Raw genomic sequence first — 25,415 nt, 5'->3', positions numbered from 1 at the left:
CCTAATACCTACTGAAATTACTACTGAGTTTTGTCAGGGGAAAACTATTGCAGGCCTGTGTTATTATGCACTAATTAATTATTGTACATCGATTATTGTACATCGGCTACATCTCTGACGCCAACATTGGACAGATATCGGACACCGATACTGTTACGTTGTTCGAAAGCCGATCTACAGTCGGTGATCTACCTGTATTGTGTGCCGATCGTCGAACGGCACATTGGCCACCGGTCCACAGCCATAACCGGACCCGATACTGAAACCAGTGGTGAACCATAACATCAGCTGCAACTGTCGTACCAATCTCTTGCCAACTAACAGAGCAATGTGGAGTTATTAAATCGGTTCGCCGATGTTGGCGCGATGCCAGCCTGTTTCACTACATTGTTTGCCGATGTAAATTTCTGCACATATGTATTTTTACTGGAATACATTAGTGCGTGACACTTTGACATCGAGGTAATAAGCATGCAACAAAGTTCAGCATGTTAAATGTGCAAATGTAGGCAGCAAGGACAATGCATAAGGTATTCATCGACAATTCTATTCTTCAGCTATTATATGCAACAGAAGAATACTAGCCTGCTCTAGCCTGAGAACCGCAATATGTAGGATTACTATTCTTCTACTACTAGTTATACCGCAATGTGTCCTCTGAAGTAACGGCTTTTTTCACCGACACGGTACTTGTTACAACTTTTTGCACCAGGTCTGCTAAAATGCAAGCAACTCCCGTTCAACTGAATGTAAGAATAACAATAACTACGCTGAAATTACAACGCGACTAATCTACGTATGCAGTACGTATAAGGTAATGAAAAAATCTGAAATAATAGACTGTGACGTGGCATTTTGTATTCCGTCACATGGATTATAATGAAGCGCTCCTTTCTCCACAGAATAACGATAAAGTTGACGAGGGTGCACGTCTGAGGCCAATACTCCAAAAAGAACGACAAGCTAATTTCGAGCGAAATTTATTCATTAAGCTAATACTTGTCTATTTACTAATTTTGTACCGCACCACGCCAACCATTTCCTACAACGTCGCTTCGAGGGAACCGAATATCGCAGCGCAGGGACCACGGGCCAGGCTAACAGCAAGCAGCTATAGCCGCCGCAGAGGGCAGAATACCGCCAACCCAAATCCAGATGGATACCTACCTCAATTGTATCTGTTTTTTCGATTTTCATCCACTTTGCCGTAGTTATTAAGGTTATAATAGTTATTAAGATATTATCAGGATTATATTAGTTATTATGATACCTATTACTAGGGTTATTATAGTTATAAAGACATTATATTGTCTTTACTTTACTACATCGATATTTTTCTCTATAAATACTAATTTCGCGCTTGAACAACAATTAAAATCCTGCACTACTTCTGACTACACTTATTCTTCCTATTATAATTTTCGTATCGTTTGTAATTTAATTTTATTTACTAATCTACATACAATTTCTACTCTGGACTGTAATTATCCACATAGTTTTATCATTTGCCACAAGGTATAATCATGGCATAATAATAAAGAATCAATCAATCAATCAATCAATTGCGTACAGGGTCGTCCATCTAGCATAACGGATACCTCAAATTATCTAACCGAAGCATCGAATATCGCCACTGTCGCCTAGATGCGTCCCCCATCGCCTACAGGGCTGTGTTTCGAAACCACAACAAAACCTCCCGTCAACGGGGCGGGGCTGCAGTTCCGAATTTGAAAAGTTCCGAAAGCGCCTAATTCCGAATGATTTAGCGGCGAAACATGAAGTTTGTTTTTCAAACGCTGTTAACTAGTATCCGTTAAGAGAAGTTTTATTGTAATAGTAAAATCAAAAATATCGAGCTGCATGAGACGTGAACAAGATATTTTACCGTGTCGGCAAGGACTGACTATAGCATCCTCTCAGGAACCCAAGTCGTTGAATTTTGTAAGCTTTTTCCAATTTCCAAATTTTTATTGGAATAATTAGTAAAAACGGGTGCATCTTGCATAAAATAGTACGAAATTTTTTTGCAAACGTAGTTTTAATTTGCCGAACGAGAATATGAGAATTTTCGGAAGCAAGAAAAAATTAAGTGTTTCATCATTTCACTCAAATATGTTTCTTTCTTGTGCCATAATAAATTGCTCGTTCTACTTGAAAGATCGTATATTTATTAATGAAGTATGTATACAGTATTGAAATGTCCAATTTGAATTTCGTGGCAGTCGAATTAAAAATGTCGTTATGGATCGGTGATATTGGCGGTGCGAAAAAAATTTGTACTCAACAGTAATGGTGTAAACAGATTCTGAATATCGATATTTGCCAACCACTGCAGGTATGACTTTATGTTGTCAAAGAGACTATGAATCAAGTAAAGAAATCAGTTTTTCAAAGTCATGTTTTTTTGGCCTGATCTGCCATAGAATTGGACTTACAGCAAGCCTACCCACACAAACTACTATCAATATATATGGTTGACAATACTTATATGCACGCATTTCCTGGAGCTTCAGCCGCTTACAAAAAGAATACATGTAAACTTTTGGTTCGAAAATCAGATTGAAGTAATGCAATAATTTGAGAATCTTCAAAAACTTGTAAGTTCTATTGAAGATTACCTTTTCTCATATATTTCGCAATCGATATGATATATTCTTCGTATACAGAAAACAGAATGAGGAAGCATGCCTTCAATAGCACTTTCAGGTTCCTGGTTGAAACTGAGTATTTGTAAAAGAACAACATTTGGAAAACGACTATACATCCTTGAAACTACCAGGTATTTCAGCATTAGTTTTCATACATTGGATGTGGGAGCTAACGAAACTACCGATAATGACAAACTCTCGGACTCGAAAAATAAGAAAAAAATATTCCATTATTCAGAATGAGAATGGTTCTGAAACTTTGACAATCTATCATAATTAAGTAACCCAAAGAAAATTTTTCAGCTCCTCTGCTTACGATTTCAGTGCGGGGTCATAATCAACAGAAAGGTTAGCACACGCTGAAAAATTCATGATTCTTATGTTTACCCCGATCGAAGTACCACGGCCGTCACACGATATTATAGGCGGAGGAGTTGATGGTATGCGTGACTGCAATAAAGTATTTCAAGAATCATTATTTACGATAAGGTCAATAAACCATTGTACCTTCCAGATGATTGTTCGCAGAAATGTATTTTCTGATGAATTTCCCATCCCAAATTAGGAAATTCAGGTAATTTTACTACGTGCATCACGGAATAGAAACTTCTCGTTATTTCGACTTGACATAATGCTGGGTAAATTAAGCGTAGAGGCGCAGGAAAATATGCATTGAAAACTGTGCAGTGGGTTTTTAGCGACGTGTAGTGGCTGCACTTGATGCATATTGAGTGCAATTTTCCAAGTTAATCAGAACTGCTATTAAGAGAAGCAGAAACTGTTCAGTCACTATTATTGTTACCGTGAATGTGTCACGAGTCGTCAGTCTTGGTGGGGGAAACCAGTGTTATAAAAAGACGGCTGTCGGCAGATGGGACCCGATTACTTTACAGTCATTGAGAAACTCTTAACGAAAGTACTTTTCACTCTACAGAAGTAGCAATATGTCGGAAAAAATTTCCAACGACGTTCGGCGCAATGGATTGCCGTTTCCAAAAGCGGGTGACGAGGTAGTGATATCCGGGATTGCGGGGAGGTTCCCGGAGTCACGGAATTTGACGCAGTTTAGAGAAAACCTCTTCAACAAGATGGACCTTATCACCGATGACGATCGTCGTTGGCGATTGGGTAGAGCATTATACATATATGATTGGGACGTCAGAAGGTGTAATGCAGCTCAGTGAAACCAATTTCTAAATCTTAAATACAGTTCAACAGATTCAATTCATATTCTAGTATTTTCCTGCGAATTTTATTCGAATCCACCCAGTTAAATTTACTCTTATTTACAGAACATCCAGAAATTCCTCACCGAACTGGCAAGTTAAGCGATATTGACAGGTTTGACGCACAATTTTTTGGCTCGCACTTCAAGGAAGCTCACACGATGGATCCCCAGGGTAGGATGCTGTTGGAACACACTTACGAAGCTATTATTGACGCTGGAGTTAATCCGAGGCAACTTCGTGGAACTCGGACCGGTGTTTTCGTCGGCACGTGCTACAGTGAATCGGATAAAAAATGGATCTACACAACATCGCAGGTCAGAATAATAGAAAACTACAGCGGAGTTGAGAGAATTGCCTGAAACTTAACAAAAACGTTTATGCACGGGAGGATGTATAAATTTGAACTCGCTGGTGATCGATGCGTACTTATGGCATTTTGATAGTGTTACACCTCGACGTACCATTTTCAAAATTCCGTTTTATTCAGAATATGTTTCTCACGCTGCATGTTCTTACGCGAATACTTTCATCCTTATATTCTTATAACAACCATTTCCACCCCTCTTAGTGAAAGTCACGTAGACACAGATAGCAGTCCCCAATATTATATGTCATGAATAGACTTGTTAGCCAGTACCAAAAACTGACCTAAGCAACGCTGAGGTAGCTGTAGCTACCTTGAGTTCGACCACGAAATCTCTCTTTCTGTAAAAATGAATTTTTCACCAATGATCAGGACAGGCCACTCATGCTAAAAGCACCAAATTCAAATAGAGTACTAATTGAAGTATGAATGCATGTCCAAAAATTACATTAAGATATCTTTGATGAATATCTTGATTATATAATTGGCAAGATCGAGAACCGTCGAGTATCTAATTTTTTTTGGGTGCCTGGCACGGTCAACATGCTTCCAAATCTTTACCTTTGCTAAACCTCGGCTAATATCCTCGGTAGCTCAGTACCGCGGAGAGGAGAAGAGTTATTTTTGGAGACAACGACACGCTATTTGACAAGAATAAGATGAAGTAAAATAATGTGTTTTGTAAAAGCCATGATACAAAAAAAAAAGAACGAAATCATTCAAAATTCGATCCGCGCGATCCAAAATCAAATAACAGACTAATTTCCGTAATCTACGCTACTTCAAACCCATCGAGCATTTAGCTCGCCACCTAGACTGGGCTCAACCTAACACCTCATAAGAATCTCAAATCTCGAATGTAAATGTGATCGTATTCAAACAAAACGATAATCGCTACAAAACTGAAAGTACCCTAGTTTCTCGATGGCGTGCCGATTCGACTCGGAGCTTCGGTACAACCGCAAACAAAATGCATATCGCAAGTGCCAACTAAATCGACGCACTATAACGCAAATCTTAATCGGAATTCTATCGTAAATTACAAACGCAAACTCAATCAAACGCAATCGTTATGCATCCAGATAACAAGACTTTTTCTGAATTCTCAAATAATCTGTCAGCCGATTCGAACACTTCGTTTCGACGATTCGCGATCTATACAAGAGGCGACACTGCAAACTACGATAACGCGACTCGACCCGGTACAGTTGAATTTGGGTTGTGCGAAAATTACACACGAAAAAGACGCAATTGGGAACCGTGACTCCACTCAACATTCTCAGCAAACAAATTTCCACTTAACTCAAATACCCGAAAATTAGGCTTCGGTCATCAAGCAGAAGAATCGGTAAAAACGAATTTCAAGCACATGTCGTCAACGCGAATCCAAAATAGCTATCCGTTATTCGGCAAGTTTTTATTTCGCTAAAAATAATTTCTCGAAATTTGATCGCAAGAATATCAGGAGCGCTTACCGTCCAATATCTGAGCGACAAAATCTCCTGTTCTCTGTAAATTTCTGGACGGAACCATATTTTGCGAAATCTCGAACCGAAAGCACTATTTTCTACGACGATGAGAAGCGTTCTAGTCTGCCCAGCAAGCATACTATCACATATATGTCTCCGTCTATGATGAATTTCGACGACATTTGACAAGTTCCACTTGTTCATAGATTTTTAGAGCTTTCAATAAAGCCCCACATCGATACGATCAATGCATGGAGAGCCGAAATACACCAGTTGCAAGATTTCCGACGTTGCCGAAATCGTCGGTGCGATCGGGAATTATCGGTCTTCTTCAATTTTCAAGACTAGATACATGACATACGCTTAAACTCTATATACGGGCAAGTGTAGGAACTCGGGGTTAAAAAATTTGATTTTCATAGCTTCCACCACTATTCAAATTCCATGAATATGCATAGATAATTGGTGAATGCAAATTTACATGTCTTGACTTGTAAAAGCCTTCACATGCGTTAATACCCTGGTTATATTAAACGCTTTCAAACCAAAATCAAGATTACCGGTCGTCGATCGCGCCAAGTTCATTTGAAACATAAACGCGCGCCCCGACCGGGCGACCGCACTATCTTTCATTGCGATGAGAAGCGATCTAAGAACCTCCCCGGTGTAACGAATTTCTTAGGCTATATAGATTTCAGTGGAAAGGAAAGTGATAACACGGATATTGGCATTGTATAATTGGTCAGCTATATTGGTATTATTGGGTAAAAGTGGGCTAAAGAATTGACTGAATGACCGGAATTCATGCGCTCATTAAATTATACAACTAGTTGGAAACACAGTGATATTCTAAACGTCCGGAAACGAAATAACTAGGCGTTTGACCAGATAATGAGTGAATGTAATGCTTATCTTATTTGAGAAGAGCGCTATGTGTCAAAGCTATGCCTTAAATCTGTTTAAGTGAGTCGTCAGCGTTTCTTACATGTCGTCAAAATTTGTACACGCAAATAAATTCCCCAACGGGGCTCGAAGAACAAGAAAAACAAAGTTGCAATAAAATGATAATGATCGATCTAATAATACTTGTTAAGTTTGAGTCGTCGCTCGCTGCAATTTATATGTTAGTTCTACGACAGATATTGAACGACTGACTGTTCGCCGTGGCTGCACAGCCTCAACTGCTACCAACGCCTCACGCACATACATATACGTGTAAACACATGTGTATGATGTCCATATTCTTACACCGGCGAAGATATTAAAACATACATGTTTCCTCTAACGATGAAATTCGACGGTCGGCAAGTTTCATAGGTTTATAGATTTTTAGAGCTTTCAATCGAGCCCCATATCAATACGATCGGTGCACGTAAAACCGAAATATACCAGTTGTAAGATCCCCAATATGGCGGAAATCGTTAATTCGATCAAGAACTTTCGTACTCCTTCAATTTTCAAGACTAAATATATAACGTACGCTTGAACTGTATAAAAGAGGCTTCTGTTCACGGTATAAGAAAGTGCGACGACATCGCGCTCGTTCATCATCTTTCTTCTTAACGAACTTGGCGCAATCGGTAATCGCCGATCTTGATGAATATAGTCTGAAAATACATTAATAAAAGATAAAGACAATAACTTAAGGAAGTGATAAAATAATAATATATTAATCGTGCGCCGAAAAAAATCTATTATCTCTTAGGTGAACGGACTGGGTATATCGGGCAACTACAAGTCCATGGCGGCCAATCGACTCTCTCAATGGTTGGGATGTACAGGACCAAGCTACGCTGTGGACACCGCGTGCAGTTCCAGTCTTTTTGCTCTAGATCAAGCGTTTAGAGCAATTAGAACTGGTGAATGTGAAGCAGCCATTGTTGCAGGGTGTAACCTCTGCCTCCGCCCAGAAATATCACGGCAATTCTTCCTTCTTGGTATGGAAAGTTATGTCTAACAATTTCTGCGCGTAAATTTTGAGATAAATATGCAGTTTTCTGACAAGTCGCTACGTCCGAGCATAGTTTTGGACACATCTGATTAGCGTCTGAGATGAAACCGCGCGACAAGGTGTTCTCGACGACACTAGAGGTGAATCGCGCGAACGTATTTTCTCGGTTCTTTTGAGATATCACTGCAGAGCTGCTGCTTTGCATGTAACCGAACATTCGTTATGAAACGGAATGATTAAAAAAGGTTTCAATGTAATCCAAAACGATTCTTGGGTCCCAAGTATGATCATGCTTCGGACTCGACGCTCTCAGGGTGAAGTCTGGTCCAACTTCCGGCCTGACAATACGAGATATTACAGACCTAAGAGTGTTTACACAACCATAACACGCACCGGTCGCCTATCTTCACTCAGGCATTCGAGAATATTTTAGATCGATCAGTGGTATGGTGAATCGAATTTCTTTGGCAAAATGTCCACCAGCGTTGTAGCAATCCGTTATATTGTTTCAGTGAGAACTCTCCCAGCGATAAACTCATAATTTCCGTCAAGCTTTCTGGAGTATCTCTCACGTTGAATGTTCTCCCTGATAATCTCCCTACTACTACGGAAAATTTTTGCCAAATCGAATGAGTTTTCGTGCTATGAGAAATTAACAAAGTAATGTAAGGCCTGAATATGATTGGCTATGAAACGAGTATCCATTGAAAAACTTCGTACCAAGGCTGTACCGCCCACTCCGGAATCACTACTATTCCGTTTGCTATTTTATCCCTAATTCTTTGCAAGGTTTACGAAATTAGTGAGGACGGTGGAAAGACGTAGAAGAGATGAGGCTTCCATAATACTGTAAACTGCCTTGATGGTAAAGGAATCCGGGTCGAACACTCCGCGTTTTCCCTACTGACAAACATGTCGATGTCTGGTTCTCAAAATCTCTATCTACTCGTACAATCTCGTCAAGCGCAAAGGCCGCTAACGCAAACTCAGTTTCTGATTCAAGTAATCGCGCCTCTCTAACGCCTTCAAAATTCATTCTTGAGCTGTGTACGATGCAACCAGCCATACAGGTATGTCTGGTCTCTTATTATCTTTAAATTTCTCTCGCTAAACTGTTCAGACGCCTATACTGGATGCCGCATTCTCGATTCACATAAGAAATAGCTGTGGTGTTATCAATTTTCAAGAGTACTTGACAGTGATTGTATCGCTCGGCAGAACATCTCAATCCAAAAAACGCCGCTAATATTTCGAGATAATTTGTATGAGAGGCACACCGAATGTTTTATTGAAAAATTTGATGTCAATTTCCGCGACTGAGTATTTGTTCTGACATATATCGACAGTGATGTTACCAGAGAATCATATATACGGAGCACGGATATGGTTTAACCTTTTGGAGGTGTTTTCTCAAGCTGAAACATGGAACTCGTGATGCCGAAATGAATTTTAGGGCACTTATTCTATCTGTGCATGATGCATTTTAATTTGTAGCTGTATTCAACAATATATCGGTGTTCTACTATTCTTCCAGAATTCACTTTTGATTGTTGCCCTAATCATCATACATTACGTAACAATCTTGAAAATACTATATAAAGGCGAGAACTCTGTCGCGCTGCTTTCATGAGTTACTGCATTTTAGTCGCAAAACTGCTTGAGGGATGTATTTACAATTCTTTGGTCATTATCAATCGTACAATATATTGTTCCTCATAATTTTGTTTCAATTTAGTTCACTTCTTGAAATCGTGAACGAAATTATATCAAGCGATTCCTTAGAAACCGGTTGAAATTCTGATGAAATCCGTGTGAACTGTTTGAAATCATTCAAAACCCAAGCACAAATCACTTAGAATTACATTCGAAATCGCTTGCAATCGCTTCAAATCGTTTATAATTGAAATCATTCGAAATCCCATGAAATCGAGTAAAACCACTAGGAATCGCGTGAAATCTTGAGGTCCTGCCATCACTTATCACCTAATCTATAAGTGAGTCATCAGAATATCAAATAGGACTAATTTTTTGCCAGTCCAGCTTCCACTTGCAACATATCACAGTCTCAGGTCCTCTCAAGGAGCATTTTAACATGCGTCATCGAGATCAGTGGCCAAAGACCCATAAATTATAACAACGTATCAACGATTCCTGTCAGAAATTGCAATTGCTGTTTTGAAAAGGTTTTTATTCGTTGTATGAGATGGGTGCGAAGTATATTTTTCCGAAGCCGCAGTGAGGTTGTTTATCAGTCCGCATAATTATGCAGGCCTGCCTATAATTACCTATAAACATCTTTCGCTGAGAATAACAAAGCTCAACATTTGGATGACTGCAAGTCTGAGAAGAAAATTTCGAAAGAATAGTGAAAAACCAGCAATACGACTGGAATTCGAAATACACAGCTAGAATAAGATATAATTTTAATAACTGTGTTCAGATGAGAACTCTCAATAATTTCAAACTGAATCATCAATGTCCAAGTACATCCGAATAAAATTTGACCTTCAATTGCAAATATCCAATACTCGTATATCCCAAGTAATAATACATCAATTTGTTCAGTGAAAATTTCATTTTATCAGGTGTACTTTCTCCTGGAGGATACTGCAAGCCATTCGACAATGATGCGTCCGGCTACTGCCGCAGTGAAGCCATATGTGCTGTCTACCTTCAGAAATCGAAGGATGCAAAGCGTATTTACGCACAAGTCGTGCACACCAAAACTAATTGCGATGGTTTCAAAGAAGAGGGCATCACCTTTCCATCGAGTGCAATTCAACAAAGATTACTTGAAGAAATTTACGCGGAGTGCGAAGTCCCACGGCCGAGCTTGGCTTTCTTAGAAGCACACGGCACCGGAACCGTAGTGGGTGACCCTGCGGAAATCGCGGCTATCGACAAAGTATTCTGCACCGATCGAACTACTCCGCTACGGATTGGTTCAGTCAAGTCGAATATGGGTCATTGCGAACCAGCAAGTGGCCTCTGCTCTATAGCCAAGGTATGTCTGGGGTGGTGTCGTGTCGATTATCGATTCCTGTAACGAAATTTTAACAATACAACTCTAAATTTCTGTAACCAACATCGGTTTTCAATTTATATAAAATATTTTGAGCCATTGATTTATATGCTGAACTCATATCATATTGGATGTGTTGAGAGGTAATAATCGGTGTGTGACACTCCGGCCAAGTGCACTTTATATTTTTATACGTTATGTTTTTGTTGGGCGCCAATTGCTTTCTAGCAATATATCTAAAGAACGAAGCGGAAATGTAAAACGGAAAGCAATGAGTTCCTTCTCAGGACGTTTGGACGTTACCATGGGCAGTGAATCATCTTGGTATAAATAAATGAGCATAGATAATAAATTGGTTAGACAAGGCGAACAATTGTGTATATATAAATTTGTTAATTTTTCGTTTATTCAGGAAATGAATAACTTATGTGCGGTAGGAATATAGGCGTTGGGTGTCTAGGAATTAGGACAATATTAAGTGTATTCGGGTTGGATGAGTACTTGTGTTTAAGTTGCCTTCTGTTATCAAATAATTCGGTAAACTGATTCGGACAATTGATACTTATATATATATATATATTATCATAGGAGTATTCGATGAAATAAGAGGAATTATTGATAGTGAACTTTCAGTACATGAACATATAATAATAATAAAATGGTAATACATCCACTATTGGGTTGCTATGAATTACATGAGAATTTCGCGTTCGGCTTTGTCCTTCTTAATTTTACAAGGGCCTACTGACGATATGAGATTTTATATTTAACGAGAGAACAAGGTTGCACTAGTAACGTAATATTCGCAATAGTGCGTAATACGGGAGGTTGTATATTTGAGTTGACTGTGCGAATTGCATGAAGCTAAAGAATGAATTTGAAAACTAAGATCTGCTCTTTATTTGCAAAAATCAAGACAGTTTAGCGAGCAAGAAAGACCGAAGTCAATCCGCGGGCACCACTGTTGATTTAAGTCGTAATGTCAAAAGGTCCGACAGGCAAGGAGACCGAAATACACTCCGCGATGCTTTCACAGTGAGAAGAGTTATTTAATTCAAATCCAAAAATGTTATAATCAAATTCAAACGGTTTTGACAGGCAGAAGGACCGAAGTACAATCCGCGATGCGTCGCTAACGAGAAGAGTTAAAAAAATGATTTTAATGAGCAAGGATTCTACGTTAACTCTCGACCACAAACCGGAGACAGGCTGAAAGACCGAAGTGCGATCCGCGATGCTGGGACTTGTAGCTCGGAGTATCAAATGCAAGAAGTTAATAAAATATTGGGTTTTGACAAACAGGAAGACCGAAATACGTTGCACGATGCGCCACCTCAACATGAATGAGCAGATCTGATTCGCTGCTTTGATCGATTAATTTAGCTCTATTTATTCATGATTTTGCGTTGTTTTGTTTATGCGAAAAATAGCGAGGGAGTCGGTACCGCACAGCAGCTCGAGTGAAGCTCGTTGCTGACGGCCGCGGTCCGCTCGAGATTGTGGGGTTCTGTTTTGCCCTACACATTCATTTATTTCTGATCGAAAGAATGAATCGATAAAGTTGTTTGAATGATAGAATGAGCGAATTCTGACACGTTGCAGGTTCAATAATAGCCCTTCGAATCTATTGATCTTCGAAAAAAATCAGTTACTCTTCATTTCTATACACATCAGTTTGGACTTCGTACAATGATTTTGTAAATCTATCAGATGAATTGTGAAGAAATAAAAGTGTAGGGTTCCCTTTTTGAAAAAAGAGGAAATTTTCCGGAAAATATTGGTTTTACCACAAAAGTAGCATAAACCGTTTGAAATTCAATGTTTAACGAAAAATTCGTGTGTTTTCCGATTCCACAGAACAAAATTTATTCTTGTTTTTTCCATAAAAATTAGTGGCTCCTTTTTGGTGAAACTGAATTTGTAGACTGAGTTTTGGAAAGAATTTCTAGTTCAGAGTCGTGTCTCTGTTTATAAAATCATTCGTAGTGTCTACTAAAAAGAACTGCAAACTTGATAATTATCATGTAATAATTTATGATCTTTATTCACGAGGTATTTTTCCCTTCGGATGAAATCCATCCAGAAAACGTTGACTGAGGCAAAAAAACGGCATCTCTGAGAATTTAAAGGACACGCATTGAGTGACATTTTTTTGTCCCCTTTCCGTTTCAATCGTTATTCAATTTTATATCCATCTATATGAATGGGTAACGAAAAATGGCCCAAAGTGAAGCATTTGAGATAAAAATGTATAATTACGGATATTCAAATGATCTTCGTCTATTCCTGTTCTTTCAAAATGGTAAAATGAAAACATTCCGCTTTCGAAACTGCCGTACAAATTTTCTTTTTCATGCAATTTTGGACCTATCTCATTTGGTCTGGGTACCCTATTTTCGCCCGGTTTTCCTTATACATTATTTTATGTATCGTAATCGAAAAATTGTCAAGCACGTAACACTTGTTACATTGCAGGGAATGAATCTTATACGTATTAATCAAATCGCCTAAATATTATGCCCATTACAAGGCAAATCTGATACCTACGTTTTTTCCCCAAGACATTTCTTCGTCCGGGATCTTTTGTACTTGAACTCTCTTCTTTCTCTCACCATTCGTCTTCTTCATATAATGTGAAATCCTTAAACAAGGAAACAACATGATGATTGAGCATACTAACCGCGAAAATTCATCAATTACAGATTGTGATTGCGATGGAGAGTGGATACATTCCGCCGAACATAAATTACAATCATCCACGTGAAGGAATCGAAGCTTTGGAAACTGGTCGCATCCAAGTTATCACTGAACCAACGCCGTGGGACGGTGGTTACGTTGGTATTAACTCTTTTGGCTTTGGAGGTGGAAACGCACACATACTTCTGAAGTCGAATACAAAAGAGAAGATCAGGAATGGCTCACCTGATGACGACATGCCCAGACTTGTGGTCATATCTGGACGAACAATGGAAGCTGTCAACACTTTGCTAGACGACGTACGTATAATATTCTTTTTGTAACGCATGTACGATTTTTGCGTTTTTTCACGCATCAAACGGCACTAAAGTGACAGTTTTTAGACTTTAACGCCTGCTACGCCGAGCAACGGGCGTATTTTAATTTCTTTTTTCCCACCAAAATATTTTTCAACATATTCGAGAAAATTATCAATAATCGAGATAAAATATGCTTACGTACTTATAATGTGTTTGAAATTGTGAACGAAAAAAAAATTCCTACATGCGTTACAAACAATATGTTTTTTTTTCTAATGGAAACACTCAGAGCAGTTAGAGTTTGAAGGCTTTATTATTCATCGTGTCAAGAATATTTTAGAATTTTTTCTTTGAAATGAATAGTGTAAAATAAATAGTAGAAAATAATAGTAGTTTTGAAATGTGCGTAAATTTATTTCAAAACCACAAGAAATTACCAGTAATATAATATGGAATCGTTTTATCAATTCTCCATCAACTTGCCTTATTGAAGCAGAAACTATGCAAAACGGAAAGTGAAATACGCGATTGAACCGCGTTCACACATCACAGCATAAAAATTATGACAAAAGCCGAAAACAAAATGGTGGCATGGCGCACATAAGTAGCATCTCCATCTCCCATGTTTTTCGGACGTACTTTCGCACAAAATCTTCTGGGAATCTTTCAATGTACTTTTTTCAGAATTCTTTCGCTTCACTCTCATACCCTTTTGTTTTCTTCACACTCGTCTGAATCTCTATCGCTCGGTCATCCGCAACTTATGCAGATTAACGAAGACGCTATATATTGAAACATAACACTCACATACACACGCTAAAACTCGTAATACATATAAGTGATCTTGAACATATTCTAAGGAACATAGACATCCATCTAACAAACCACATCGATTATAAAAATTATATAGATTGACTTTATTTCCTATCTCTCTATCTCTCGACGATGGAAAACACTCTGTAATGCTTAGCTTCGTGCAGTTAGGAATCGTTGATTTTTTCACAACAATGAGTTTCATCGCACCATTAAATGTATAAAAATCCAATGATAACAGCTCGAAAGCAGACCAGCAGATGTGGAATACATTGGTCTTTTACACAATATACACGCTGAAGAAATTCCTGGCCATCCATACCGTGGATACACGATACTTCCTCCCCGGGGCGTATTGTGGAAAAACGTGCGAGATGTGCAATATTACTCGGGTAAAAAACTGTCGACAACGCTGATTTGCTCTGGATTCGGACCTCTGTTGGTTGGAATTGGTAAGTCTCGAAGACTAAACCGTGAACCAAGACATGGACGAGAAGTCCTGGACATGATTTTGACCTATCCTTACAAGGAGACCAACTAATTGACTGAGAGTTGTAGACAGGAAATACAGAAAATGATATAAAATCGTTACAGAATCGAGAAAAATGACATTAAAATTCATTACATTATCCTTGGATACGTACTACCGTGATTTTCTGCATCTGCTATGTAAATGTGAACATCAGTAAAATTGGCAAGTTGCATTCGCAAAATCGATTGCCACAGTACGAATAATCGTATGAATGTTAGTTTTTGGTATCACAACGCACAATGAGATGCAAAACTAATTCAAATTTGCACGTTGATTAGGTCGAAGTCTGTTGCAAATCCCGGTATTTGCCAAGACTCTACAAAAGTGCGACGCTGTTCTCAAATCTCTTGGTGTGGATATTTATGATATTTTTAACAGCCAAGATCCGAAGACTGTCGACAATATCACGAGCTCGCTTGTTGGTAACGCTGCAATACAGGTAGAATGTTTCACGGTTGCTTTTAATATATAAGATTAGCAAAGACATCGATATTTCTAGTTAAATCATAGTGTTTTACCGTAGTTGATGTGATAATTTGGATTTAAGGAACCTTGGTAATAAGTAGGCATATTTATTAATTTCCAGATTGGTTTAGTTGATGTATTGTCAGCCTTAGGAATCGCGCCGGATTATATTATTGGGTCTTCAGTTGGAATGTTAGGTTGTGCATACGCCGATGGCTGTTTGACTGCGGAACAGGCAGTTCTCGTGGCATACTTCGAAGGAGTTGTATTGGCAAATAGTGGAGAAAGTTCCGAATCTTTGGCAGAGGTTGGGTGTAATCATGAACGTTGGACGCATCTGTCTATGCCAAATTCTGATGTCTTTTACATCAACAATATTCAGAATTCCACAACTAACGAGCAAGAGAAGTCTAAGAAAAATGATTCGACGAAGCTGCAGGTAAACCATAAAAAACAACCAATTCGAAGATATCCTGAACCGAAATTTGAACGTCACATTCTCATCGAAGATATCATGGTCTAGACGTGAACAATAATCAAAAATAATTTATTACAGGCGTGTGATGAAATTGTTGAAGATAAGTCCTACACCAGCTTCACCAATGTTCATCGTCAAAATGTCGCAGCAGTAGGTCAGAAATTACTGACTTACTTGCGAAAAGTCATTCCGGATCCAAAACCGCGTAGCCACAAATGGATACAAAGGAGTGAGGGCGAAAACAGTTTGGATCGCCTTTTTTCCGCTGAATACTGCATAGAAAACTTATTGAACCCAATCACATTCGAAAATGCATCATGTCTGATACCGAAAAATGCAATAACTATTGGGATGGCAGCGCATAATTGGTTACCGATGAGCGAAATCAACATTACTTTGACGAAAAGTGAAACTGACAACTACCTTGAATCGTTACTTGTCGCCGTTGGAAAAATGTTTGAACTCGGTTTAAATGCACAGTTGAGTAAATTGTACCCCGACGTTCAATATCCGGTCAGCCGTGGGACTCCCATGATTTCTCCTTTGGTACGTTGGGACCATTCCGAAGACTGGTACGTCGAAAATAATTACCTAGTGAAACAAGAACTAGGGGAACACGCCACTGAAGAGAGAGTCGTTCGTGTAGACCTCAGTGATGAGGACTTTGAATTGATGTCAGGGCATGTAATTGATGGGAGAACCTTGGTACCTGCAACTGGTTACCTAACAATTCTTTGGAAAAAATTGGCAGAAATGCAAGCAAAACGAATGATCGAAACTCCGGTGGTGTTTGAAGATGTGCAATTTCACCGAGCTACGACAATTCCAAAAAAGGGTAGCGTTGACCTCGAATTTACGATTCACAAGGGTGAGAATGACTGATGCTCCTTATGAATATTCCATGCTAGTTTGATATCACGGATCTTTTGGAACGTTTAGAGGAACGCATGTAATAACCAAAATCAACCTTCTTCTTAGGCTCAGGTAGATTTGAAATCATCGAAGGTGGTACTTCTGTCGTCACGGGGCTCGTACGTACTGTTTTAAACGCCGCTCGGGAACGCATCAGGTCCGAGTTGTTACCCGAAAAAAATGAAAAACTTGTCCTGACAAGTAAAGATATCTACAAAGAGTTGCGGCTTAGAGGATATCAGTATACTGGATTGTTTCGTGGCTTGAAAAAGGCATCGGTTAACGGAACCAAAGGTCTTATAGCATGGGAGAGGAGTTGGATGGCGTTCATGGATAACATGCTGCAAATACAAATCCTTGGAGTTGACACTCGAGGCCTATTGGTTCCCACGGGTATTCGGAAGCTGGTTATTGACCCAAAGGTGCATGCCGATCAGCTGAGATTGATGCCCGATAACGAAAAAGGTGGGAATGGCAAATACTCTTTATTAAGAATGTTGCACTCCTTCAAGGCAAGCGGCAGAAAATAAATCAGAATTTAAACTTGGCGTTTCCAATTTTTCCAGAATTTTTTCTAAACGTGAAATAATTGAATTTCTGTCGTAATTTCGTAATTCAAATCTTGTTCGAAGAATTTCCTTACTGCAGAAAATATAGTACTATATCGTTTTGAGAGTCCTCGTTATAAGAGAATCCCCCCCCCCCCCCCCCTTCTTCGTTCCGCTTGGGCGAAACTTATAGCCTCGCCCACTCTACCTGTGTACCTGAGGTATCCTAATTTTCGACGCGGACTTCTCGTCATAAGCCAACGATTGCGTTGAATCGCGTTTGTTTAGACACCGAATTCGTATACGTAACTGTGATTCTCTTATAACGGGGAATGGTGATAATCATTGACACACTAACAAAGGTGCGATTCCCAAGCTCTCCAGACAGTAGTTGAGGAATGCTCCCAGTGACGAATATCTGGGAATATTACTTTCCTAACCGTCCTAAAACTCGTCTATAACGAGGTAGTACTGCGTATAAGAAACTGAAGACCATTTTTCAGAAGATGCTATCAGAAATATGTCTGACTTCACGTGAAATGACTCTATAAACGGGATATTCAACTCCACACCAAAAATCTCGAAACCTCAACGACTTCAATATTTATTTCGTTTGTTTTTTTGTATTATATGTGAGCATCTTGCCAGATTTGTTTAAGATTTTCAGGCTCCCGTTCTGTAGCTTTAGCAACCAAATTTTTGTGATTGTTGAACGTTCAAAAATTCATATTATTGATCTTTTACGAGAATCGTCGTAGTACATAGAAAAATTGTGAAATGATCGATTGAATATTCAAAAGAACATTTTGGTTATCAGCGAATTGATTTGAAACAGAAATAGGTATCTAAATGATGCCAGTTCGGAGATTTTCAGCTTTGTTCGCTTTTTTCTACAAAATTATTTGAATCAAAGCTATAACTCTTACGGACTCACCAAAAATTATAGATATGTGAAATGGTGTGGTGATTATCGTTTGTGGAGCAGGTGGAAACGTAATAAAATCACTTCTGGTTCCATGAGAATGCGTGCTTTATCGCTTCTGCATATTCTACAGTTTATAGGATACATTTGAAAAGCCTATAAGCAAGGGACATGTCCCGAAGAATTTAGGTATATGCAACAAACTTTCATTTCGTAAATATATCTCAGTAACATTATGACATTTTCTACAGCCAAAAAAATTATGACGCAAAATTATCGGAATATTGATTTTTTTTTACATCAACTTATGGCGAGCAGACCGGTGCCGCGGGATTTCCATGGTTGCGTTGTTTTCGTTGATATCAATTGTAAATTCCGGAATACCACTGAATGAAAAATATCGGTTTTTACCAATTGCCAAATTATTGTACTTAAGAATTCCGGAACAGAGAATGCATATATGACGGAAGAGATCGGCAACGGTACTCGAACCTAATACAACAAATTCCACATGAAAAAAAAAAAAAAAAAAATTGAAATGAATGAGCACCGAAGGGTGATCGGCTCGAGCAGGAGCCCGTGTTTATCGTCTAACATATTGCTGACGTAATCGATTCAGTGGAGCGCCTACAAAATTCTTATCAGTTATTCATTGTCATATTGCAGTATTCTCAGTAGAGGTTCACAAAGACATGGATGTTATCATCGCGGGAGGGGTAGAACTACGTGGACTGAAGGCTAATGCCATTTCCAGAAAAAAAACGCATGGAGAGCCCGTTCTTGAGACTTATGCATTTGTAGCGCATTGCGATAAAGCAGACACGGAACTGCAAGTAGTTACTAGCATTGCTACACAGATAGCGATTGAGAATCATTCCAATTTCAAAATAAAAACCATAGAATTACTCCATAATGCAGACAATTTGCCATCTGGAAATTTGATATCTCCTCTGATACAAAAGGTTTTAAATGACTTACCATTATTGCAAGCGAACATAAATATCATTGCCCCACTCGACCAAATTGCAGTTGATGAAATACCCGCAGGTATTACAGTCTCCGAACCGAAGAAATTGTCTACCGAATCGGACGCCCTGCTAGTTATCACCCATAAACTAATGCACAGTAAGAATGCCAGTGTGTTGAAACAGGTCCAAGCAGCCACGAAAGACACGGGTTTCATACTTGCCAGAGAGCCACTGAATGCGGATATTGATGGTGTTCGAAGTTATGTGGGTGAAAACTTCGATATCATTCTTGAAAAATCTACATCCAAAGAATTCATGCTTTTGCTTCGTAAAAAACAAAAACTGTCCCCGTTTACTACCATTATAAAAATCGATAACGATGAATTAGCTTGGATAAGCAGTCTGCAAGCTGCTCTAAAAACGGAAAAGGAAAAAGTTATTCGTAACAGAAATCGAGTACTTCTTGTAAGCGAAGGAGATTACGAAAGTGGACTCATGGGATTGCTGAACTGTCTGCGCAGAGAACCAGGTGGTGAAATTGTACGAGGACTTCTGATTCAAGATTCGCAAGCTCCAAGGTTCTCTCTAAACGATCCATTCTACTCGCAGCAATTAAATCTAGATCTGGCGGTCAATGTTCTACGTCCAGGAAAATTGTGGGGATCCTACCGGTTTTTCCCGATGAAACCATTGGTACCTAAACCAGTATGCCATGCTCAGATAAATCAGCAAACGCGTGGTGATTTAAGCACACTCAAGTGGGTAAAAGGTATGATTCAGCCTGACGGACAGCAGAAAGATACGATCAAGATACATTATTCGTCGATCAACTTCCGCGACATTATGCTGGCTACCGGAAAATTAGCTATCGAAGTGACCGTAAAAACGAGACAAGCAGAAGAAAACGCAGGTGGATTGGAATTCTCCGGACGAGATTCAAACGGTCACGCAGTTATGGGAATGATCGCGACTGGGGCCATGTCAAATTTATGTGTCTGTGACAGGGATCTTCTTTGGTCGGTACCGGACAGCTGGACCTTAGAAGACGCAGCTACGGTTCCTGTCGTTTACGGAACGGCCTGTTATGCGCTGATGTTGAGTGGCAAAATGAAGGAAGGAGACAAAGTGTTGATACACGCCGGAAGCGGTGGGGTTGGACAGGCAGCGATAACTTTAGCGCTTCACGAAGGATGCGAAGTTTTCACAACCGTAGGGACACCACAAAAACGAGAGTTCATCAAAAAACAATTTCCACAAATCGATGACGATCATATTGGAAATTCGCGAGATACGAGTTTTGAGCAAATGATTCTGCGTAAAACTCGTGGACGAGGCGTGGATATCGTGTTGAATTCCTTAGCCGAAGAAAAGTTACAAGCATCTGTTCGTTGTTTAGCAACGGGTGGGAGATTTCTAGAAATCGGTAAATTTGATCTTGCGGCAAACAATCCTCTGGGGATGGAACAGTTTCTGAAAGGCATCAGTTTTCATGGAATCCTCTTGGACAACTTGTTCGACGCTCCCTCGGACTTGAAAATTAAACTGAACGCAATGCTCACTGAAGGAATGAAGACTGGTGCAGTTAAGCCCCTTGTCCGTACCGTGTTTCCAATGGATCAAGTCGAAGCTGCATTTCGATACATGGCAGCTGGAAAGCACGTGGGAAAGGTTCGATTCGCATGCCATATATTTGAAGTAAATCACTGGTATAGGCGGATTGGCATTTCAACCGTGTATTTCCGCATCTGGTTGTCGAAATTGACTAATTGACTTATAAACAAAATATCTATTTCAGGTGATCGTTAAAACCGGTAACGATGATGAAATTCGCCTTCCTCTTGCACTGCCTCGTTACTACTGTTCAGAAGAGGGCAGTTATCTGATTCTTGGCGGCCTTGGTGGCTTTGGTCTTGAGCTAGCTGATTGGCTCGTGCTCCGCGGAGCCAAAAAATTAGTTTTCACCTCGCGAACAGGCGTAAGAACTGGGTATCAACGTATGCGCATTGACGTTTGGAAAGGCTATGGAGTCGAAATTGTCATAGTAGCAGGGGTGGATGCCTCATCGGATAAGGGCTGCGAGACCATTTTGAAGAAGGCGGCAATGCTTGGACCAGTTTATGCCATTTTCAACCTGGCTGTAGTATTGAAGGACGCCCTCTACGAAGATCAGACCGAACAATCATTCGAAGAATCGTTCAGAGTCAAGGCTCGGGCTACAAAGCAGTTGGATAAATTATCAAGAATATTGTGCCCGCAACTCAGGCATTTCGTGGTGTTTTCGTCGGTATCTTGTGGAAGAGGTAACCCGGGACAAACGAACTACGGGATGGCTAACTCTATCATGGAAAGAATATGCGAAAACCGAGTAGCAGAGAAGTTGCCCGGCTTGGCTATACAATGGGGAGCCGTCGGTGATGTCGGACTCGTTGCTGAAATGCAGGAAGATAACAAGGAAGTTATTATCGGCGGTACCCTGCAACAACGAATATTGTCTTGTCTGCAAAAACTCGACGCTTTTTTGAATCAAGAGTCACCAGTAGTGTCGAGTATGGTAGTTGCTGAGAAAAAGTCCGGAGGCGCTGGGGCAGACATTCTTACCACAGTCGTAGACATCATGGGTATGACATTCATTCATCCTATTAATGATAGGCTGCTTGTAATGACTGAACATTTTTTCATTGAAATTCAAGTGTGTGGAGAAATTTGTGACGCAATTTGTGTTCACAGGACTCAAAGACCTTAAAGCGATAAGTCTGCAAACGCCGTTGTCAGAACTTGGCATGGATTCAATGATGGCAGTTGAAATCAAACAGACGTTAGAACGTGAATTTGAAGTATTTCTAACAGCATCGGACATTCGTAGTCTCAATTTTTCGAAGTTGCAGGAAATGTCAGTGAAACAGGCCGAAGGAAACGAAAATGAGAAAGAGCTGGAACCTAATATCCCTGAAAACTTGGCGGGTGTAAAACTGCTTTTAAGAGTTCTGGGAACAAATGATCAACGCGACGATAACGTTTGCGTCCCTCTATCGACATGCGCAAAAAATGAAAGACGAGAAGTATTCATAGTACCAGGAATCGAAGGAACACACTCTGTATTCCAGTCTTTGACCGGTAAATTGAAATCACAAACAACATGTTTGCAGCTTGGTATAGCTTCTGCGAATGCCAAGTCAATTGAGGACTTGGCGGACTATCTGATCCCAGTAAGTGGCTTCTGTTACATGTGATACCGATTATCAGTGTAGTGTTTTTGCAAAAGTTCCACCGTCCACCAATTATCTTCCAAAACTTGCAGCATGTCGAAGCCAGATATGAAGGATGTCGTGACTTCGTGATCGCTGGGTATTCCTTTGGATCTTTGGTCGCCATTGAGCTTGCGAGACGCTTGGAGTCCAAAGGTTTCAGCGGTCGACTAGTGTTGATCGATGGTTCACCTGATCACATGAAGGCTCTCTGCTCTAGACACCTCATTGTTGATGACGAGGCTCGCTTGCAAACTTTGTGGTTACTGGAGTTCATGGATACGGTTGATCCATCGAAGAAAGCAGAGGTAACAACTCGATTCATATGTTTTACACAGGCATTAATCATAATCAACTGCACAGTTGTTGTTGACAGCGTTGTATCTCAAGACTAGCAGAATCTTCAGCTTATTGGTGTTCAATGACAATTGTAACAATGGTGTATACTTTGTATTGGAATTCTAAGAGTTTTGAATTCGTTCTGTTTGATCCCTAAAAATAATTTCGTAAAACTATATTACTTTAAGACAATTGTATTTTTCTGTTTGAAGCTGGACAGAGAGTTGAAAAAGTGTTCCACCTGGGACGAAAAGTTGACAGCGTTCACCAATAACTTACCTGCCGATAGAAATTTGAATTTCACTGTCGAAGACCAAAAAGCCATCTGTACATCATATTACAATCGCATCAAAGCGATCCTGAATTATAAATTCTCAGCACCATCACGCCTGAACACACCAATAACCTTAATAAAACCAACAATTCAATCCGTACGTGAAATATCAGGAGACTACGGTCTGGGGCTGGTGAGTCCATTTGATAATCCCACTGTCGCAGCCGTATTAATGTTGACAACTGTAACAATGTGTGGACTATCGCACACGATCTCTCATATGTTTCAAAATCGCTATGAAGTTGTAGCGCAAGAATGTTCGTAAATCTTACCGATATCGTATTTGCAGATCACTTGCCAGAAAGTCGAAATTCGTCACGCCGTCGGCAACCATGTTTCGATGTTGGACGATGACATTTGTGCAGCAGCCATAGATGGAAAATTTTTCGAAGATATCGAAATATGCGAGCCAAATCAAAGATTGTCTTAAAATCGGGAACTCTGCATGCACGCATATATTCTCAAACAGACAGAAGACCGGTTATACACGGATTAGTCCCAAAAGTTCGTTCGTACAAGCGACAGTCGTACAAGTTCGTTTCTCAAAATTCGTTTCAGATGGTTTTTTCCGACTAGCAGCAGTCCGACAAGTTCGTAAGAACGAGTATAGATTCTACACGAATCAGTTCTACAGGTCAAATTTTCAACGAAATATGTTCCGCAGACTCGTTTCTACGAGAAAATTTTTCCACACAACATTTTATGCAGCATGAAATATGGAATTTACTTCAGAGATAATCCTGCAGGAATCATCCTACAGGAGAATTCTTACGCAGAATATTTGTGCACAGAAATTTTTCTACAAAACATTTTTTTTTCTTTTCACACATTTGTCACAACATCCCTTTGGCACAACACACATTCAACACGAACAATTCCATATCTGAAGATTATATTGCGGAGAAAAATATTTCTGTAGCGTGACGATATATCCTACTGAAAATAAGAAGATCAGTCTCAATGTGTGCCGATAAAATTACATGAAGTCTGTAACGAAGAACCCTGATTTGGTAATTAATTAATCACAAAGTGACGACGAGACTTCAAAAACGCACCATGGAAAATCGTAATATTATATCTATGTAGCGCACTCGATAAATTATTCATATTTATTCTCGCTTCGAAATATAGCCTTCGACCCGTACGACGCTTTCACGGGAATTTCAATTGTCGATACCTCGTTATATCATTCCCATATCTATCTTGCATGAATTATATTTTTAACTATACACCCCTTCTTTTTGATTGGTGTACCAATTTGAACAAACAAGCTAAGTTTGTTGGCTTGCGCCGCGCAAGGAGAATCCTTTCCATGCTCTATTGTAAACTTTCTTGTATGACTCGTCAAGCATAAATAAATAAATACTTATCTCTTCGATAGAAGGCTAACTATATCATGTTTTTTTCTTAATTGTCGTAATGCCCGATACACATACGAGCATTGCAATATCTGTACATACATATACCGAATTACCCCCAAGGGGTACGATATCAGCCGAATCCTTCCAGTCGTCTCCCTGCTCAGTCGAAACCAGCGTCTAGCCGAGCCAACTGCAGTATTGAAACAAGAAGCATTATGAGCATTAAAGCGTCCAAAAACCACTCACATCAGCTGAAAGGCTTAAATACCGGATCGGATTAGAATAAGGAAGCGTGAGAAAGCCAGGAATTCAAAAGGAGTTTCGACAATAGATAGGTGTAGTGTGACGAGGTGTCTTGCCTCGCACTTGTGAATGGAGAGGGAGGATGAAGACGAGAGACGAGGGAGAGTGAATGCACGTGCTTGAGTCGTGGATAGAACGTAGCGTGTATTTACTGTTTCCGGAGGGACTTTGAAACTATTTGACAAGGTGATTGGTCCCGCGTGGCGGCCGGTCAAGCCCCGGCCGATTAGCGTTAACTCACAACTAAGGGCTTAAAGTTAAAGTGTGTGTGTATGTGTGTGTATGTGTGTGCGTGTGCGTGTGCGCGTGCGCGGTTGACGGGGCGAGTGTAGGAGGTGTGCAAGGGGGTTTGTGAGAGTGCAGTGGTGAGATGGAGTGGGAGGATAAGGGGGTGAATGGCGTCGTGGTTGCAAGTCTGCGGTCGGGCCTGGTAATACTTGCGGTTGTCTGACCTCCGCTTCTTATGGGGTCCTCGAGGGTTTTCTGGCTTCCTCTCTGGAATACGGCACTTGAGTG

General features: G+C 39.9%; 1 protein-coding gene across 1 annotated transcript; it reads left to right on the top strand.

The window, feature by feature from the left end:
• Nucleotides 1–3,592: 3,592 nt before the first annotated feature.
• On the top strand, nucleotides 3,593–24,320 carry LOC124407528 (fatty acid synthase-like). The gene is made up of 16 exons (XM_046883761.1): nucleotides 3,593–3,776; nucleotides 3,941–4,191; nucleotides 7,416–7,647; nucleotides 10,247–10,665; nucleotides 13,386–13,679; nucleotides 14,734–14,944; nucleotides 15,303–15,463; nucleotides 15,611–15,928; nucleotides 16,046–16,835; nucleotides 16,946–17,344; nucleotides 19,016–20,985; nucleotides 21,113–21,935; nucleotides 22,045–22,523; nucleotides 22,616–22,870; nucleotides 23,114–23,368; nucleotides 23,525–24,320. Exons 1-16 carry the CDS (start codon nucleotides 3,593–3,595, stop codon nucleotides 23,663–23,665), a joined length of 7,182 nt encoding a protein of 2,393 aa, XP_046739717.1. The 3' UTR covers nucleotides 23,666–24,320.
• The last annotated feature ends 1,095 nt before the right edge of the window (nucleotides 24,321–25,415 follow it).

Source organism: Diprion similis, chromosome 6, assembly GCF_021155765.1.
Source record: "Diprion similis isolate iyDipSimi1 chromosome 6, iyDipSimi1.1, whole genome shotgun sequence".
NCBI classification, from domain to species: Eukaryota; Metazoa; Arthropoda; class Insecta; order Hymenoptera; family Diprionidae; genus Diprion; species Diprion similis.
Note: the sequence above shows the minus strand (reverse complement) of the source record. Positions and strands in the feature narration are given on the sequence as shown.

Coding starts and splice junctions, on each gene's coding strand:
- LOC124407528 (XM_046883761.1), top strand. CDS start 3,593: ATGTCGGAAAAAATTTCCAACGACGTTCGGCGCAATGGATTGCCGTTT. Junction 13,680..14,733: donor TCAACACTTTGCTAGACGAC/GTACGTATAATA, acceptor CAATGATAACAG/CTCGAAAGCAGACCAGCAGA. Junction 15,929..16,045: donor ATGATTCGACGAAGCTGCAG/GTAAACCATAAA, acceptor AATTTATTACAG/GCGTGTGATGAAATTGTTGA.